The sequence below is a fragment of the Curcuma longa genome, chromosome 3, assembly GCF_044706935.1.
Source record: "Curcuma longa cultivar G26 ecotype Majalengka, Jawa Barat chromosome 3, ITB_CL_G26_1.1, whole genome shotgun sequence".
Taxonomy (NCBI): domain Eukaryota; kingdom Viridiplantae; phylum Streptophyta; class Magnoliopsida; order Zingiberales; family Zingiberaceae; genus Curcuma; species Curcuma longa.
In genome coordinates, this window is record NC_133863.1 from 741,230 (window position 1) to 759,632 (window position 18,403).

At 34.4% G+C, this 18,403-nt stretch overlaps 4 protein-coding genes across 4 annotated transcripts in view; 2 read left to right on the top strand and 2 right to left on the bottom strand.

The window, feature by feature from the left end:
• Positions 1–1,386, bottom strand: part of LOC141822945 (protein SHOOT GRAVITROPISM 6-like) — a 6,388-nt gene extending 5,002 nt beyond the window's left edge. The window contains exons 1-3 of the mRNA XM_074710241.1: positions 1,189–1,386; positions 856–924; positions 692–751 (exon numbers count right to left, since the gene is read on the bottom strand). Of these exons, the coding sequence (XP_074566342.1) occupies positions 692–751; positions 856–924; positions 1,189–1,386 (327 nt within the window). The remainder of the gene's footprint in view (positions 1–691; positions 752–855; positions 925–1,188) is intronic.
• A 1,074-nt stretch (positions 1,387–2,460) lies between these two features.
• On the top strand, positions 2,461–12,537 carry LOC141823426 (uncharacterized). Its single transcript, XM_074710708.1, has 14 exons — positions 2,461–2,778; positions 3,942–4,000; positions 4,582–4,690; positions 4,999–5,108; positions 6,943–7,011; positions 7,124–7,834; positions 8,573–9,087; positions 9,174–9,238; positions 9,594–9,673; positions 10,754–10,858; positions 11,437–11,576; positions 11,659–11,787; positions 11,855–12,007; positions 12,161–12,537. The coding sequence occupies exons 1-14, from the start codon at positions 2,622–2,624 to the stop codon at positions 12,306–12,308; spliced, it is 2,550 nt and encodes an 849-aa protein (XP_074566809.1). The 5' UTR covers positions 2,461–2,621; the 3' UTR covers positions 12,309–12,537.
• A 1,681-nt stretch (positions 12,538–14,218) lies between these two features.
• LOC141823428 (ubiquitin-conjugating enzyme E2-23 kDa-like) lies at positions 14,219–16,650 on the top strand. The gene is made up of 6 exons (XM_074710711.1): positions 14,219–14,389; positions 14,500–14,579; positions 15,070–15,184; positions 15,382–15,434; positions 15,528–15,656; positions 16,368–16,650. The coding sequence occupies exons 1-6, from the start codon at positions 14,346–14,348 to the stop codon at positions 16,502–16,504; spliced, it is 558 nt and encodes a 185-aa protein (XP_074566812.1). The 5' UTR covers positions 14,219–14,345; the 3' UTR covers positions 16,505–16,650.
• A 1,373-nt stretch (positions 16,651–18,023) lies between these two features.
• Positions 18,024–18,403, bottom strand: part of LOC141823431 (protein SHOOT GRAVITROPISM 6-like) — a 32,807-nt gene continuing 32,427 nt past the window's right edge. Inside the window, 1 exon segment of the mRNA XM_074710714.1 lies at positions 18,024–18,391. Within this exon segment, the coding sequence (XP_074566815.1) occupies positions 18,227–18,391 (165 nt within the window). The 3' untranslated portion in view covers positions 18,024–18,226.

The window sequence follows — 18,403 nt, forward strand, 5'->3', positions numbered from 1 at the left end:
AAAAAAATGAACCCAATTAAACATGCCAAACCAAGATAGAAAAGGACTAAAACCTCTAAGGTTACCTACCCTGTTAGCTTTGACTGCATAACTTTATAATGTCTAGCTTAGAAGAAAAGGTACACACAAGGAACTGTTGTGAATTTAATGACAGTGTGCGAAAGTATATGGATGCCTAAAAATGTTGAACTCTTCCCAAACAATACACCCACTTCTTGCAAGTACATTAGTGGGATGGTTCACGACTGCATGGTATATATAGTATAAATGACCTAATTGAGCGAAATTTTAGACTCGTAAATATTTAGCTGCATTGCTAAGATTGTCTACAAATTACTAAAGAGACACAAGATGGAGTCATTTGAACTATGACTTAGCATAAACACTGTGCATCATGTAAATTAAGGCTGAGATCATGTCATTCAGCTACCCAGACCATTCCTCAGGCTACTAAGGACTTTCCATATTTGGGATTTGAGGTCCAAATCCGCATAGAATGCTTACATCTACTATCATATTAATCAAAAAATAGAAGAAGGGGAATGTTTTAGGTGATGTGAACAAAGAGAATCACTTTCCTAAACCAAAAGGCTCCATTCTGGTTTAATACAGTTCGCACCATTTTCCAGAATCAAAGCAGTTTAGCTCGGCATGGTTCCCATCTAAGTTCAAGACCAAACTCTAGTCCAACCTGAGTCCAGGAGTCAAACATCTCAATCCTTTTTCTCATTTTGGACTTATTGCTATTTTTCTAAAAGACATAAGAGAAACCTAATTATCAAAGAAAAGTATGATAAAGACAAAGAATCATCACCGTAAGATAGGAAGGACAGTGCTCCCATTTCCACATCCCACCTCGAGGACCTTGATGGAATCGCTAGTGCGAATAAGCTCCGGAAATTCTTTCAGCAAATACCTTCTTTCCTTAAATCGCAAACAAAGAACACACAAATAATCCAAACACAAAATGTCAGTCTTGTTCGGTACCATTTATTTCCAGCAGCACATGAGTTTCTAGTCATCATCATCAACAGATACAAATCAACAATACCCTTGGTCAACCCAATGGACGGGCATTTCCCTTGAGAGGAACCAAGGATACGGAACCATAAAATCATTTCAGTGGAGAAACCGTCGTCGAACAAAAAAAATTCAATTATGCCCTAGAGCAGAATTAATAATCAAAACCTTGAAGAACTTCCCGGCGGAATGGCGACGATGGAAGCTACGCCAGGCGTCTGCCTCCACGGCGGTAGCAGCACAAGACGAAGAAGGCACGAAAGAGGCGAGATGGTAGCGGAGCGAGGGATCGTTCTCCACCTCGCGACGTAGATCCTCCCATTCGAAGTCCTTCGAGTAGTACTCCGCCTCAGCCTCTTCCGCCATCCGCCCTACTGTCGTCGCCGTCGCCGCCGCCGCTCGGTGGCCACTTCGACGCTTAAATAGCAACAAAGTAGCGGACCCTCATTTTATCGGCAGCCCATTCTGGCCCATATTAGGCCCAACATAATTTAAAATTACACGGAAAATAATTTGTTTAATTATTTTTTTAATTAAAAATGAAGGGAAAAATACTGAGAAGACTTCTTTTACGTTGTTTTAGTTCGAAGGAAATAAAATAAAATAAAATAAATAATTTGATTATTATATCAAAAGAAAAAAAAATAATATATGCATTAAAATACTCACGTTGAATTCCACGACCGACGTCTAACCGTCTGAGTCAATGAAGAAATATATTTTTTCTAAATCATATCATTTTTAAAGTATAAGTAGTTTTACTCTAATTACCACTAATTTATCTTTATTTACAAGTTACAACAACTAGATGATGATAGCAAAACAAGAAAGTTTAAGAACTATTTTGCTAAGAGACAATAAAATATACCTTTTTGTAAAGGACATAAATGGTAGGGGCAAAATAAAAAATATTACAGAGTTTCTTTAGATATAAACAAAGAAATAAAAGAGGAGAAAGGGAAATCTCACCTACAAATTAATTATATTATTGGTTATTTAAATATATATAATTTGATAAAGTAGTTCATATTAATATGTAATTTTATTTGACTTTAATCTATTTGGTTGTCCAACAAATCAAATATTTTAATTATTGTTAATTTTCCTTATAAAAGGAGGTTGGCGATTTGTTAACGTGTTAAAAGTTTAAGTAGAACGTAATTTGTTTAGTAAGAAAATTAATTAGACTTTTAAAATAAATCTCAGGGGGATATTTAAAAAAAATAAACAAATTTAAATTTATTTAAACTTGTGGTCCATATGGAGAAAAAGTGTAAATGCAGGGCTAAATGGTAAATGCTCCCACTTCGCTTCGCCTTCATCGTGTCTTAAGCGGCGACGTGAATTTGCCGTGTGATGTCGTCGCGGCCGCCTCCATGGACTGCATCGCGAGGCGGATCACTCCTCCTGGCAGTTTCAGATACCTCGTTATTCCTACCTTTCGCCGCACCTGTCGGGAATCCATCGCGGCGAGGTTCTCATTCTTCTCTTTGGAATCCGTGTGAATCATCCGCATCCGAGTCCAAAAGTAGAAGAAAAGGAGAGATAAAAAGCCAATTTTTTTTCTTCTTTTCTTCTCCCTTTTCCGTTCATTTCCTTGGATGGCTGCTTTGGGTCATGGTCTCCTCCTTCTGTGGCTCCTTTGCTTGTGGGTTCTGACAATGGCTGGCTTGTCGTCGTCCCAGCAGCCTTCCGTTATCTCCAGCTTCAGACGTCCCAGGATCTGGCTCGGTCCCTACGACTGGACGTACTTGAGAGGTACGATTGTTCCTCTTGCGTCAATGACGAGGATATGTTGTTTGCGCCAACCTTTCTATTGGGTTTCAATTGTTTGCTGCGGAAGTTGCGATTTTGTTTGCTTTCCGGTGTGTTTTATTGGAATCGATGATCGGGAGAGCTTGGGACTGCTGCATAGAACCAGGAAAAAAGTCATACTTGTGATAAAAAGTGCGTTTTGGAGGTGTTCGGCCAGGGTTTTATGAAAGATTTCCTTTTTTGGGAAGGCGTATCATTTTGCTTGTGGGAGTTTCGTCTTCTGTTGTTCACACTTTTCTTTTGTTTTTTCCTGTAAAAATCGAAATTTGAGTGGATATTTTAGCTGCTTTTCAGTTGGCAATTCATTTGTTCGTCTCAGCAACCTTTCTTCTCTAAATCGCAAGCCCCAACCATGAAGGCTTAGTGAGAATTAAGTTATGGCTTATGATGCCGATCATGGTCGTCTCTCCTACAACAAAGTTGAATCCTGGCGATTTTTTTTTTTTTAACATTTTGAAGCTTCTGAAATGATTATACTACAGGTCTAGTGACTGACATTACTTGCTCGAACCATTTTCGTAGGTTGTAAAGTAAAATTTTCATTTATTTCATTTACTCATCTTTCTACAGATAATCTTCTTTTGTTTGCTGAATTTTGCTACTATTTTGATGAACAAGGAAGACAGATGGTTTAGACGGTCGCTTAACATACTTTATTAGCTTAGACTTTGTGCATTTTCTCATGATTTTTACAACTTAAACTTGTGTAGTTTGGTGACAAATGTGCAACACAAATAGGTTGTTGGAAGGTACATGAAGTTACTGACAAATGAACCAAGTTATTTATCTATTGTATTCCCATGGACACCGATTCAAGTGTCCAATACAAGTACAAACCTAATGACTATTACATGCGATCAACTGGAGTATCAGCTTCATCATCATCCAACTTGATGCCAGTGTCAGAAGTACAAAGGGGTAGATGTAGAAATGAATCGGTTGATTATCTGCGAGTTTGTCCGGATATACTTGTTGTCTATTAGTTATGCTCCAAATCATAATTAAGGATAGGCATAATGTAGACCGACTTTGAATGTCTTCTAAGAGAGATATTTCATCCTTTTATATCGATTGTATATGTGTCTTACACACATTCCTTATTGCAGTTGAGCTACCGCCTTGGTTCTCATCGGTCGCCATCAATTTTGTGTCTGATGTTAACATTGTGAGTTTGTTTCTTTCATTGTTTTGTTTGCTTATTTTTTCATCTTTAAATTATTGTTCAATTTCTTGCGTTGTGCTATGCCTCCATAAAATCAATGAAGATCTTCAAAGTAACATCTCACAAATTCTTTACATAAAGAATATATTGGTGTGGATTAAACTATTTACTAATAGCTTAAACTTTTGGGATATCTGGTTGCCATATCAAATTTATGATTGTATCACAACAGAAGATCATTTTTAACAAATCATGCTAGTGTAAATAATTAAAGAAATGCACTCAGGAAATGAACACAACAATCAAATTCTTTTATGGGTGGGGCTTTATTATGTGATATACTAGGATGGCAACAATTTAAAAAGTTTAGAAAAATGCCATTTTATGCATAGGGATGACAGCTACTTAATTAATGAAAAAGGAAAGCCACTTGATTGCTCACTTGTGTGAATTCCTAAACATTATGGCTCTTTGTTATCTCTATGCTCGATCATGCCAAGGGCAATAAACACTCTTAAGCTATATGATTTTATCTTTGTCATTGTATATTGTATAACTCCAAGATCTGGCTTCGGATCATGCAGGATAAATCACAAGCAAAACATCTACCAAAGAGTAATCTTCCTTTGGTATGCTTTAGAGGTGGCAGTCCTCCTATTCCGGATGTATCAGACATGTACTTGGATAACTCATGTATGAGCACTTATTGTCGCGCTACCATTTGGAGTATGCCTGATGAGTTATTTTTTTTATTATTATCAGAGTCCACCTGAATACCTAGAGTAATTGCAATAAAACATCTTAAAATGTTTAGAGGATATGCTTGTCTCTTTTACAGAGTCATTAATTTCAAGTGAATGATTTTTTTCTTTAACAAGTTCTTAAGCTTGCTGGCCTTTATGCAAATCATTTGATAGAAATAAGATATTCAATGGCTTAGTTCCTCTTAGTAATGCTTGAATTATCAAATATTATGTTCAATAGACACATTTCCCTTGCAGTGTCAATGGCTGCATCAAATGAATCTTTCGGAGGTTCATGGCTTGTTTCTGATGCAGACCAATGCATTCCATTTCAGAGAAACCTGTCAGTAACTTTGACAAATGATCAGGTATGAAATGGAAGCAATAGCTTAGTTTTGTGCTCTTGTAGTTACTACTGTTCTTTATTTGTTCTGAACTTTGTCTAAGAGCATCTCCCTTGCAAAATAACCTGCCATCAACTGTAAATGCCAAATCTTTTTATAGGTCTAGACTCATTGTATATGCATTTTGAAAGAAAATAAATAGTTCTAGCTACTGATCTGTAATTGTGTGTCACTAAGCTTTGATCTACAATATACTTGTCCAGTTCATCTCATAGGTGATGTTTTTTATGGTGATATACATTAAATAAATTCCAACACAGGTTTACTTGAATTGTTGAATCTCATATCAACTATCTTGTTAAGAACTTTCTTAATTCACTGATCTGAGAGCTTTCTGAAATCTGAACGCCGTGAATCTATGTCCTTTGCATCCATTTCTATAGATTTCTTCTTTTGATGACTATCTTATACATGATAGCTTATATATCAAATAACAGAACATTAACTTGACAGAAAATTGTGCCATAATTTCTATATGAGCGCTCAATGTTATTGTTCTGTGATGGATTTCAGTCTTCTTCTGGAACTGTACAGTCAGCATGCTTCGCTTGAAGTATAATGAGAAAAATCAAGATGTGTTTTACTCCTTTATCCTTTACGCTTAATTTATTTAATTCTATAAATAAAACAATAGTAATTAGATCATACTGTGACAACATTCAACTTACTTTGACATGTGTCAAAGAGTTTGTTGGTGAATTCAAATGAATTTTAGTCTTTAAATCTACTTTAACTTACCTTTTTTATTCCTAAATGGAATAATTCAATTAGATAGTTAATTGAGTGTAACATTTGTCATACCATGCTGTGTTAACACTCAATATACTTCAAAATGTGCCAAAATGAATTCAAATGTGATTTTAATCTTTTTCACTTAACTTGTTTTCTTCTGCAAAATAAATTATAGCAATGAGATAATTGAAAATTAAATTTAGAAGAAAAAAGTTACAAAAAATAAACAAGCATCTCAACTAACAAAGATTGGTTGAGATATCCTTAGTTGAATTATTTTGAATTCAATGCTGTCACATTTCAATGCATCCTGAGTGTTGACATGTTGGTGCTCATTGGCATGGGCAAGATTGATCACCTATGCTAACCAGTACTTGGCCTGATATTTATCGGAATGATACATTTTTGCCTTGGGCAATGCAACACGAAATTTCAAACCACGGATATGACTTTGGATTGGTGATAGACAAGAAACTTTACCCATCTTAATCTGAGACATTCAAGGCATATTTTATATTTTTTATGAGAGAAAGGTAACTCATGTCTATAGGGAAGGGAACCAGGTAGCTGACTGGGCTGTCCATTTTGCTTATAGCTCAAAACAAGACTTTAAATAGTCAAATGATCTTCCTGGTCGATTGCAGAACATTTGTCGCCTTCATTCTAGCAGAATGGGTCCTTAATCATTTAATTTCAATAATATATTATTATTTTATAGAAAAGAGATATGAGTGGGTTATACATATAATATCTTGAGAATTGGAAGATTAATATTTAGACTCTAAGCAGAGTGACTGACAAAGTATGTTAAATTCCCACCAGGTTCTCTTCTGTATACTTAATGTAAAAAAATTATACCAATTTGTCAGATGTTTGAATCCTACTTTCACTTTCTAAGTTATGTATATTGGAGTACTGATCTTAATGTTGAATATTGGAGCTTTTTTTGGCTAATATCAGTTTCTTTAGCTATCAATATCTCTTGAAAATACTTGACTCTTTCAGTCCCTATTTCTGTTGTTAAAAAAAAAAATCTGAATAACATACTCTGAAGTACTTTGTCCAGATATCTCCAGGAATATGGTACTTTGGATTTTTCAATGGAGTTGGACCTGCTCGTACGCAATCAAAAATGGTAGGCTGTACAAAATGCATAGGTTGTGCGTTTCGTACAACATTAGAAAGTAAAATTTAGATTAATGTTTCTCTATTAAAATACACCTGTAAATTGGCTCATCTTATTGCAGATTAACCGGGGTAAATCATACTTGTTCAGCATCAGCATCATTGTTGAAGGCTGCTCCACCATGGGTATATTTGGTCCTTATTGTAACCAGTCAGTTAACATGATTTCTTGTACTCAATCTTCCATAAACAAGTATTCTAGGAATCTACTGGACTCAAAAAACATTACGGCTCAAGCTGGTGAACATAAGGAAACCAATAATAGTTCGTCATCTGAAATGATGACTTTTGAATATAAAAATGTAGATACAAATGCAACTATCTTCATTACAGCAGACAATTTTATGACATGCAACAACTCAATTGAGTCTTCATGTCTTGCAAATGGAGATTGGAGTGTCTATTCTATGGACTTAGTGTCAGTAACATCCCAGTTTGTCATTTCTCTTACTGACTTAAGTTTCAACCAAACTCCTTCGACTGGAAACTCTAGTGGAATTATGCTGATGTCTTATGTTCGCTACAATGCTATGCCACTGAATTCTTTGCATGATTATTCTTCTGACTTAAGTGTGGCCCCTCTAATTGTCAAGTCACCAAAAATTGGACGGTGGTTCATTGCTTTTCAAGCTGTTAACCAGACAGAATCAAATGGAGTAATGCATGAAACATTTTTTGGTGGAACTATGTGCTTCTCCTTTTTGTTACAAGTGCCTGAGTGCAATTCTGGGAAGGCTGGGTTGAACTGCTCATGGGAAGCACACACACTTCAGGTAACTACTATAAAAATAGTTTTTTCTTCCATCTGGAATTTGAACGGTTTTAAAATTTTAATGGAAATTTTCTCTCTAATTCATGGCACAAGTTTCTTTCATTCATTGCCTTGAGTAAAATTGCCAGACTGCAAATTTAGGATGACCTTGGAATTTGATAAGGTTACCAAGGAAAGAATTATACTTCTGGTAAGTCATAATGCATTATAAAATTCTTGAAAGAAAAACTGGAAAAATAAAAAAGACAATTTGAAGCTATTATCTGCATTGGTTCCCTACTGTTGGGTACAAGGAAAGGAATATTTTGCAGAAACATTTGAAGTGCTGGACATATCTCTTGATACAATATCTGTACTTATTGATGTTATATTTGAAGCAGTTTTTTTGGGTCCCTCAGGATGGACAACTAAAACAACTACTTTCTGAGTGAGCAAGAAAACTAATTCATATTCTGTAATAAGAGTTATTTTCTTGTGTTAATGCTATATCACATGTAATTCTAGATTATGAGCCAGTTACAACTAGCTTCAACATCATATCTGTAGGTGAGGGACATATGGCTCAGCCATAGACAATTCGTGGTCTGAATCTCATCGCTTATAAACTAGTAATATATTGTACTCTCAGGGGAGGAAAAATCATTAGCATTAGATATAGATGGTGGCAAGGTTATTTGTTGAACAATTACTCACTGTGGCATCTATGTGATTGTGAAGTTGTATAAATGGTTTTCTGCAGAGAGCTTCGAAGAATTCAGCTGTTCCTTTCACATCTTATTTTCACCCAGATGGTGAACTCGGGTCCACAGATACTGATTTTTCGATTGGCCAGCTCTTAAGCAACTCTTCAGTCGAGCAGATTGCATGGACTTACTTCCTTTTGGATATTCCTACTGGTGCAGCAGGAGCTAATATTCATGTTCGATTATCTTCGGATTCAAGATTGAATTATGGGGTATACACACAGTTTGGTGGCTTACCTTCTCTTCATATCTGGGACTATTATGCAGATAGTACAAGCAGTACAAATGGTTCCATGTTTTTGGCATCAAATGATTCAAGTGGGAAAAATATAGAGTTTTATGTTTTGTCTGCAAGTGAAGGAACTTGGTGCATTGGAATAATGCATCCTCCAAGAAACGACAACAATGATCGAACCACTATGTCTATTTGGCTTGAGGGATGCCCTAGTCACTGCAACCATCAAGGAGCATGTCGAAATTCTATTGATGAAACTGGGTTGACATTTTACAGGTTATCTCATTTGTTCTCTGGAGTGATTGTCGTAGTTGACTGTAGATGAATCTCTGATGGAAGTAGAATTATTTTTTTTATTGCAGCTACTGTGCGTGTGATCGTGATCATGGAGGTTTTGATTGCAGCCATGAACTTGTTTCGCATCAAGGTAACTACTTTATATCAATGTTTTGATCTATCGTGCCCTTTGAATGGTGAATGGGTTACAGGTCAAGCACACATCAGCTACTAAAATGAACCGAATAAAAAACATAATCTAATGACGAATTTGAAAGGGTAGAGAGCTCTAGATCCAGACTGTCGGGGGATTGAGGGAGTAGAGAGGTCTGGTGGAAGAAATATAGGATCCTTTGCACCTCAACGTAACAATGAATTAGAGTATATAGTTCAATATGCTTAGCCATGGTTTCAGTATCTCTCGTATGCATCATAGTGATACTATATGATATTCCTTTTGATGCTTATGATGTAATCTATCTGACAAACAACTTTCTATTTTGAAGGGCATATTTGGCAAACGATCTTTCTTGTTGCTTCTAATGGAGCAGCTATCTTACCTGCATACTGGGCGCTGAGACAAAAAGTATGCTGAAATCCTGAAAGACCACAACTTCTTTATAACATTCGTAAAGTTGTCGTTAACTCATTAACTACTCAGATTTCACCTCATAATTTAATTCTGTACTTGTGCTTCAGTTATATGATTACGGTTGAGGATTCCTTTCCCCCCAAAACTTGTATCACTATACAGTTGGCTAATTAGCACATCACAAAAATGCTAACAACGAGATATATATATATATATATATATATATATATATATATATATATATATGTCGATCCTTTTTTTAATAAAGGTGCTTAGCTCAAGACACACACAAATACACAAAAAAAAAGCAGCAAAAGAGATGAGAATGCTAAGATATATGTGTGACAATTATTAACTTTATTGTATGATAAAATGTGAAAAGTAGGTTGAGATGACATTGACTTGTATAAAGGCGGATGATAGTTTTTATAATTAGACAAGTTGAATCAATCAGAGGAAATATGAAGTGCAATGAAAGACCAAAGAAGAGCCTAGTTAGTAAGCAAATTTGGTTATAGCAATTTACTCCTTTACAGATGCCAATGAAGGGATAAGATTCATGTATTTGACCTGAAATAGTTGGAACAGATATTGATGTTCATGATGACAGCTTCTTTTCATTATGCCATGGACACAAATAGGAGAAGTAGACGTAGTTCCATTCTTGTATTTTCGAAAGATTAGTTAGGCCTAGAGGCTAGGTAACATGGCTTGGATATCCTTTGGGATCGATGAAAGTACCTAATTTTAGCTAGTCATAAACGCTAATGCCTCTCCTCTCTCCACTGTGCCACCCTTGTTGCTGGTCATCTTGCTCACACACACATCATATAGCGCTCAAAAGTATAGATTTGCACTTCTATGTGCTGAATGAATAGGTGTTTGTGGTCGTTATCAACTCAAACTGTTCCTTTGGTGTTTTCTATTGTTCTTCCAGTTAATGGTATGGGATTACTCACTCAATTTGTTATGATGTAACTATGGAAATATGAGAAGTGCTTCGTCGTGGCAATTTGCATAATTTTTTCTTTGAAAACAATAGCTCCATGTTAACTGCCTAGTTTCTTTAATCAGGCATTTGCTGAATGGGTGATCTATACTGCTAGCGGAATATCAAGCGGTTTGTATCATGCATGCGACAGAGGCACTTGGTGTGTACTATCGTTTCATGCATTACAGGTTAGACCTTTTCTTAACATTTTATTAAATATTATTAAAAGCATCTAATATTAATAATTAAGATTTTATCTCATGTTGGACCGGGCATGACTAGTTTGAAATTGTGACCCCTACGCCTGGCTTGTCCCATTTGCTTATGGGTCGTGTCAAATAGGACTCGTAGCATACCTTGTCGGGCCATGGGATGTTTCATTTTGAAGAATGAAGTGGAAGTGTGTATTTTTCTTTCAAGAAAGTATAGTGAGTCGAGTCGTTGATTAGCACGAGAAGAAAAATAAAAGAAAGGTAAGGAATAGCTGTAAGGTTTAGGCAACCCAACCAAGGGAAATTATACTCGAAAGGAAATTATACGCAGAAAGTTAAGTGAAATGCATAGAACTTATATGCTGGCTTGTGAGATCAATTTACCAATTTAGTTACCGAAAAAAGTTTCATTCTGGCTTCCAATTACCGTAAGTTTGAAACACTCTTTCTCATTTGTCCACCTTAACATCCTCTTGCTACAAAGTCAGAAAAGTGCTTGAGAAGCAGTTTCCGCATCGAGAACATGTTTTTCATGCAAATCTTATTTTGTATAGTTTCTGGACTTCTGGCTTTCTTTTATGGCTGTGGTGAGCACTTTCGTATACATGGCAACTATCGACGATGCTTCAAAAAGAGCAATCCACACAAGTGTATCAATTTTCACTGCCCTGTTGGCCGAGACTAGTGCGACAAGGTGAGTGTGTTGTGCAAATGATTTGTATTTCCATATCAACTCTATCGAGAGTATTGTATCATCGATAATGTCACGATTTCAGATCGGAGAATATTGCTATAGTTGTAGCAATAGGAACTGCTGGTCTCCTCTTGGGGTGGTTTTTAGAGTTCTCCACGGTGCGCAGAGCCATTCGCTGCCCGTCTTGGTTCGACTTGAATATGCCCGAAAGGTATTAGTCCCTTCTGTTGCCAACACATATCAGAGTTTTCGTTTGTCCTCACTCAGCATTGCTGCAGATGGCAAAATATCAGAAGCTGGTTCCAGAATCTTATCCGAACATTGCGGAAAAGATTCGATTGGCGATTTCTAATCTTAGGCTTCATTACGTTAGCTATGGCCGCTACTTGCTGGACGCTCGAATCCAACAAGGACTACTGGATTTGGCATAGGTATGCACACGGCTTCGATGTAGTTGATTCAAATCGGTATCACCATGTTCTAAGACTATCTGAAAGTGGCTTGTTCAAATGAAGAAGATTCTTTCATCCTTCATTTTGTCATCAAGCTTGTGGTTAAACCAACAAGAGTATTTCATTTTGCAGCCTATGGCACATTACGATATATACGTCGTCCTTCTTCTTCGTCTACTCGACCTGCACGGTGGAAAGCAACGAGCATCAGGAGCCCGTCTACGAGCTGACTCGACAGAACTCGTTGCCGAGGGCTGAGTCTGAGTCCCAGTGCGATTAGCCTAGTCGGTAAAATGGTTGAGCATGCTTTTGCCAAGTTACTCTTTCTTCTTCACTAGTTCTCTAAAAGGAAATGCCATGAGTGATTGATTATGAAGAATTCTTCTCCAAGTTGTTGTAGCAATTTTTTTTTTGCTTTTATTTTTCTCCATTTATTTAAAATATACAGAAATTAGTAGCAACTGTAAATTGATAGTTATCAAATGTAAAATAGCATCAAAAAAATAAGATCAATGCCATGAAAGATGTTGTAATTTCATTTTTTATCGCAATGTTTACGATAAGATGACAACCTTCCCGATCGAGTTTTCGATCTTCCTCTACTCGATCTAACAGCCTTTTGTAAGCTCTTTGTAATCCTTTTGTGAGTCTTTTATGAATCTTCAAGTTGCCTTTTTATCTATCACACACAATCAATGACAAATAGTGCGACTTGTTAGTGGGGGGTGTCTATATGGTCGAGTTTGGACTCATTTTCGAAAAAATAATTTTGATGGAAAGAATTGGGTCAATTGTAGCTTCTCTAAAGGAAGATTTATCTTTATAGATGGTGATGAGATTGATTGTGTGAGACTTTTGATTGAAATATGTAACAGAAGATCTAAAGGAGATGAGATGATTGAAATATTATTTGGATATGTGCAACAAATAAATATTTTTTTGTCAAAATTTAATGATGTGATGAGAATTCAAAGATTATAATGGTAAATTGCAAAGACCAAAAGCCAAAGAAAAAAAAATTTTAGGGGAGCATTATGTTGTTTAGTTAAAGAATAACAATGCAATAGGAAAAATAAAGATATTTTTTTTATTGGAATCATCCAAAAGATATCTTTTTCTAATTTATTATCAAAAGGGCGTTGCTCTCCCACTATTGTATACTTTATTTTATGAAATTGATCTTATTTTTTTGTGTTCAACTCTCATCAATATAAATATAAATAAATTATTTTATCACAAATATAATTGATAATTGCTATAATATACATATTTCAACTCTAATCAATATTAATAAACTGTATTATTGCAACATATTATCTTTGATAAATATTATATTATAACAATACTTAAATTTTAATTGACATTCATAATAATGTATTATAATATTTATAGTTCATAATTTGTAATATAGATGTTTCATTTATAGTCAATACAAATCAATATTAGTCAACACATATCAACATCACCTTATAACAATTATGAATTATAATTACTACAACATAGATAATTTATTTTTATCAATACTAGTTAATATTATATTATAAAAAATCGAAATCGAATCAAACCAAATTAATTGAAATTGAACTAAATCGAATCGAATATTTTTTTAAACTAACTGAACTGATCGAATTTTTAAATAAAGATCAAACAAATCAAATTAATAAAATATTGATTAATTCAGTTTTCGATTGAATTAACTGAAATAATTAAAATTTTTAAATATTATAAAAAATTTATCGTTAGAGATTTATAAATTTATTATTTATAAATTTATGAATTATTTTTTATTTCAATTATTTCAATTTATTTAATTTAATCAAATAAAAAAATTTAAAATGAAATTAAAATAAATTAATTGAATTAATTAAAATTCAATCTGTTCAATTGATTTATTTGATTTAATTAAATTTTTATTCACCGCAACTATAAATGTACAATATATATGAGATTGTAAACAGCAACAAATTTATAATTGTTATAATAGAAATAAGGATAATTTTGAAATTAAAATATATGATAGTGAGTTGGGCTGTCTTTTTAATAATAAATTTTTTTTTTTAACTATTCTAATAAAAATTCTTTTTAACTATTCTAAAAAAAATAAAGTATGAAAAAAGAGTGATGGAATCCAATCAATTGTTTCTTTTAAATTTATTGTTGTCTTTGTTTTTCCTCGCACCCTTCCCACAGCCCACCTTCCCTCTTCGCTATCTTGCGGCGGAGGAGAAAGGCAGGAATTTTTAGGGGCGCCGCCTGCCCAACTCCGCCCTCATTCTCCTCCATCTCCGCCGGAGCCGGCCAAGGAAGCGCGATTGGGATGTCTTCTCCGAGCAAGCGCCGCGAGATGGACCTCATGAAACTGTAGATCGCCGGGGGAAAAAAATCCCTACTTTGTTCCCAAAATCTTGTTTTGTTTACCTTCTTACTGAAAAGAAACAATTTTTTTCTCTCCTTTTTCTTGTTTCTTGCAGGATGATGAGTGACTACAAGGTGGAGATGCTGAACGATGGGATGCAAGAGTTCTTCGTGGACTTCCATGGCCCAAACGACAGTACACCATCTGCCAATAATAAGGCTTTGTTCTTGTTTTCTTCTTCGTTTAGTAGAGAGGTTTTCGACATGTTTGATCTTCGATACAGACTTCCAAATCTGTGAAGGGATAAGATCCATTTAGCTGACCTCTAATAGAACCCCAATTACTAATTTTCTTTAGTAGATGAACATTCAGATGGTATATGACAAACACACACATTAATATAAAAAGAGAGATTCATTTAAATATAGATGACGAGATTGAGCTCAATAACATAAGAGGATCCGTATAATCGATTTCATTTAGCGAGATAAAGGCTTGGTTGTTGTTGTTATGCTGAAAAAAAAGGTTGTTTTGGATTTGCAGAGCTTGATCACTTCTGATAGTATGTTTCTGTAATGAATTTTAAAAGTTTACGATAACTTAGTGCTTGTTGATTTGTATTTCTCATATTGGCTCACTTGTCATAAGTTGATACTATTTTATGTTTCATTGTTGTTCATGGAAGGTCCGTATCAAGGAGGAGTGTGGAGAATAAGAGTGGAACTGACGGATGCTTATCCTTACAAATCTCCCTCAATTGGCTTTGTTAATAAGATATATCATCCTAACGTTGATGAAATGTAAGTCGTTTTACTTCTTCACATTGTTAGTCTATAATGGGCTTTCTAGGTGCCTGTTATTTGGTTCAATCTAAAAAACCAAATTTAACTTTTAGTTTAGTTTGGTTTGGTTTGACTTTAGTTTTTTTCTCTAAAATTGAACATTAGATTTTTGTTTGTGTTTTTCACTCACTTTATTTTTCCTTCGAATGACTCAGGTCTGGTTCAGTCTGTTTGGATGTTATCAACCAAACTTGGAGTCCTATGTTCGGTATTGAACTTTCCTTGAATAATTTTATCAACTTTATGGTGGCATAAGCTTGGCCTTTTCAGTTCAAGTATTCTTTTGCATTTCGTGTTGCAGATCTTGTCAACGTGTTTGAAGTTTTTCTCCCCCAACTTCTTCTATATCCAAACCCTTCAGACCCATTGAATGGGGAGGCTGCAGCACTTATGATGCGGGATAAACCTACTTACGAACAAAAAGTGAAAGGTGATAGATTGTCTATCCGATGTTTAATTATATTTCAAAAATCACATGCTCGTATTGTTTCTCATCTACTTGATTCCTTAGCTTTACGAACTTAATTTAGATAGTCAAGCTCATTATTCCTTGTGAAGACTTTCATCCACCGGATGTTGTTCATCGATTGAAACAAGCATATTCTTTAGGTACCATACATAAGAAAAATGAGAAAAGCCTTACAAACATGCTTGAACGGCCCAATAAATGTTATAGTGGAAGAGTTGAATCTTTCCAGTAGAAGGTGTAAGGGATAGAAGCAAACTAAAAAACCATTCCTCGGCGCCATAAAGAATAATTTGATTAATTTGAATACTAGTGATATAGTCTTTCGTAGAACTCGATAGAGAAATGACATTCATGTAGTTGATGTTAAATAGCTGAAACACATACAATTTCATGAACTAAATCATGAAATTTCTTATATTCGAAAACGAATCCAGAACCTATACTATGCGAATTTCTCAGGATTTATTAAGTTTGATTAGTTTTTTCTGTACTATGTTACTCGGGTTCAGACATCATCATACAAGTACCCAACACGGGTGAGGATTCTAGTGTCCGACACAACTATTTCGACCTCTTTATGCTTTTATATCGATTGAGTTATGTTCTTCATTTTCGTTAAATTTGGACTAATTTAGTTTCTCATCCTTTTGTTTTGGTTCGTTTGGTTTCCAGAATACTGCCAGAGATATGCAAAGCCTGAAGATGTGGGGAATGATTCAGATGGCCAATCTAGTGATGAAGAACTGAGTGAAGATAATAATGAGTATGATTCTAGTGATGAACAAGTGGTGGGAAAACCTGATCCTTGATTAGGGTTTCATGTAAATCTTTGTTTCAACTACTTGCAAAAAGAAGTAAAAATAAGAAAAAGAAAAATCAAAACTTTTTCTTTCATTTGTCATTGTAAATGTATTGCTCAATCATGAAGTTATTTTATGGGATTGCAGTGTTTGATTTGTGCAAATAGGTGAATGGAGTTCCATAATTCTGATGATTGAATTGAGATGAGTTCTTATTAAGCTTCTAGATCTGTGAGCTTGAGCTGAGGCAAAATGTTCCCGGAGCAATGGTGCAATGGTAGGATATCCGAGTTGTGACTTAGGGACCCACGGTTCGATCCCTAGCTACGGTGTATTTGTAAAAATTTTCTTTCAAATGGAGAACACAATCAAAGGATGTTGGATATCTGGATTGGCTGTCGTATGTGCTTCCCGATTTACCCTGGTGGTCAGTGGAAAATTTTCGTGGGATCGGACCGACCACTCTCAGGGTTTGAATCCATGAGACTGACTCGGATTTATCATTTTTTAAGTTGAGGCAAAATGATTTCAACTGAACCAATAGGGTGAGCTTTCCAAATTGTCTAAAAAATATTTGATTCATATTTAAATCAAACTTGGATTAAATTCAAATTAAACTTTATTTTTTTACATGATTTCAATTTAAATATATTTTAATTAAGATTTAAATAATTCAAATTCAAACTTAAATCATTTCACGTTATTATTCAACTTTACGAGTCAATATCATTTGGATTTTCAAGTTTCAAATTGAATTTGAATATCATATATATTTATTAAATTTAAATTTAAATATCAATATTTTTATATTATTCAGCATAATTTAATTAAATTGCATCCCAAAGATGGACTATGTTTCATGGAATTGCAGCAATAAACATACACTTTTTAAAAAATTTTATAATTAAATATTAATTTTGCAAAATGAAGAGAAATGGGAAGGCCTTACAAGCTAAGGTTATTTAAAAAAGAAAAGTATGAGAAAAATAAAGAGAATTAGACAACGTAAAAAAATATTTAAAAGGTTTTTTGGTATTACCATCGTCCGGTAAACTGATACATGCCAATAAACTTATCTAAATATATTAATTTAATTTTTTTAAAAACACAATTTCAAACATAATAATTTACAATGAATCCTAAGGAACACTTTAAATAATTTCTATTCACAAACTTATAAATAGTTAATAAGGTGCTAAAAATTGATGCCATTTTAGGAAAGAAGGAAGAAAAAAACAATTCAATACATGTAACTCCTCTCCGTAATTTAAAATTATACAAAAAATAATAATTTTACTATTGCCCCAAAACTCCTCTCCATATTTAAAAAAAAAGAGAAGTAAAAAAAATAAATTTCATGAATTAAAAAATTCTAAGAGGTTCTTCAAAACTGTTGAGAGGTTTGTAAACATTTAACTCATGGAAAAGACAATGAGTGAGAATTTGGCACTCGATCAGATTTCTATCTACAAGAAACATTTTATCAAAACAAACCTTCCAGTGAAAATTAATGAATATACACCATTAATTTACAGAATAAACAAATTAAATGGTATGGCACACTACCAAGCAACTATTTTTATACATCGCATGGACAAAAGGGATATTATACAAAAAAAAACTTTTCATTAGTTATTGAACTCTAAGTAAACTGCAGAATCTGAAAACTGCCATGGAGATTTTGGACTTTCTTTACCTTTGTTACTTCAATGGGATGTGAACTCTAGCAGCTTATTCGAAAATATTACTTCAACTGGAGTCAGCACGATCAAATGGTTGTGTTGCAGAAGCGAGTGGGTTGAAAGCCTTTATCAAAATACCCAGTGCAAAAGAGCATGATGCTCGGACAGTTGCATCTGTAGATTTACTCATCTTGTTCACTAATGCCCCCAATGCCTGGGAGAAAAA

Excerpts from the sequence above, each read along its gene's own strand:
- LOC141823426 (XM_074710708.1), top strand. The coding sequence starts at position 2,622 with ATGGCTGCTTTGGGTCATGGTCTCCTCCTTCTGTGGCTCCTTTGCTTG. Across the intron at positions 7,835-8,572 it reads GGGAAGCACACACACTTCAG|AGAGCTTCGAAGAATTCAGC; the intron begins GTAACTACTATA and ends GGTTTTCTGCAG. Across the intron at positions 11,577-11,658 it reads GCCGAGACTAGTGCGACAAG|ATCGGAGAATATTGCTATAG; the intron begins GTGAGTGTGTTG and ends TCACGATTTCAG.
- LOC141823428 (XM_074710711.1), top strand. The coding sequence starts at position 14,346 with ATGTCTTCTCCGAGCAAGCGCCGCGAGATGGACCTCATGAAACT. Across the intron at positions 14,580-15,069 it reads CTTCCATGGCCCAAACGACA|GTCCGTATCAAGGAGGAGTG; the intron begins GTACACCATCTG and ends TGTTCATGGAAG. Across the intron at positions 15,185-15,381 it reads CATCCTAACGTTGATGAAAT|GTCTGGTTCAGTCTGTTTGG; the intron begins GTAAGTCGTTTT and ends CGAATGACTCAG.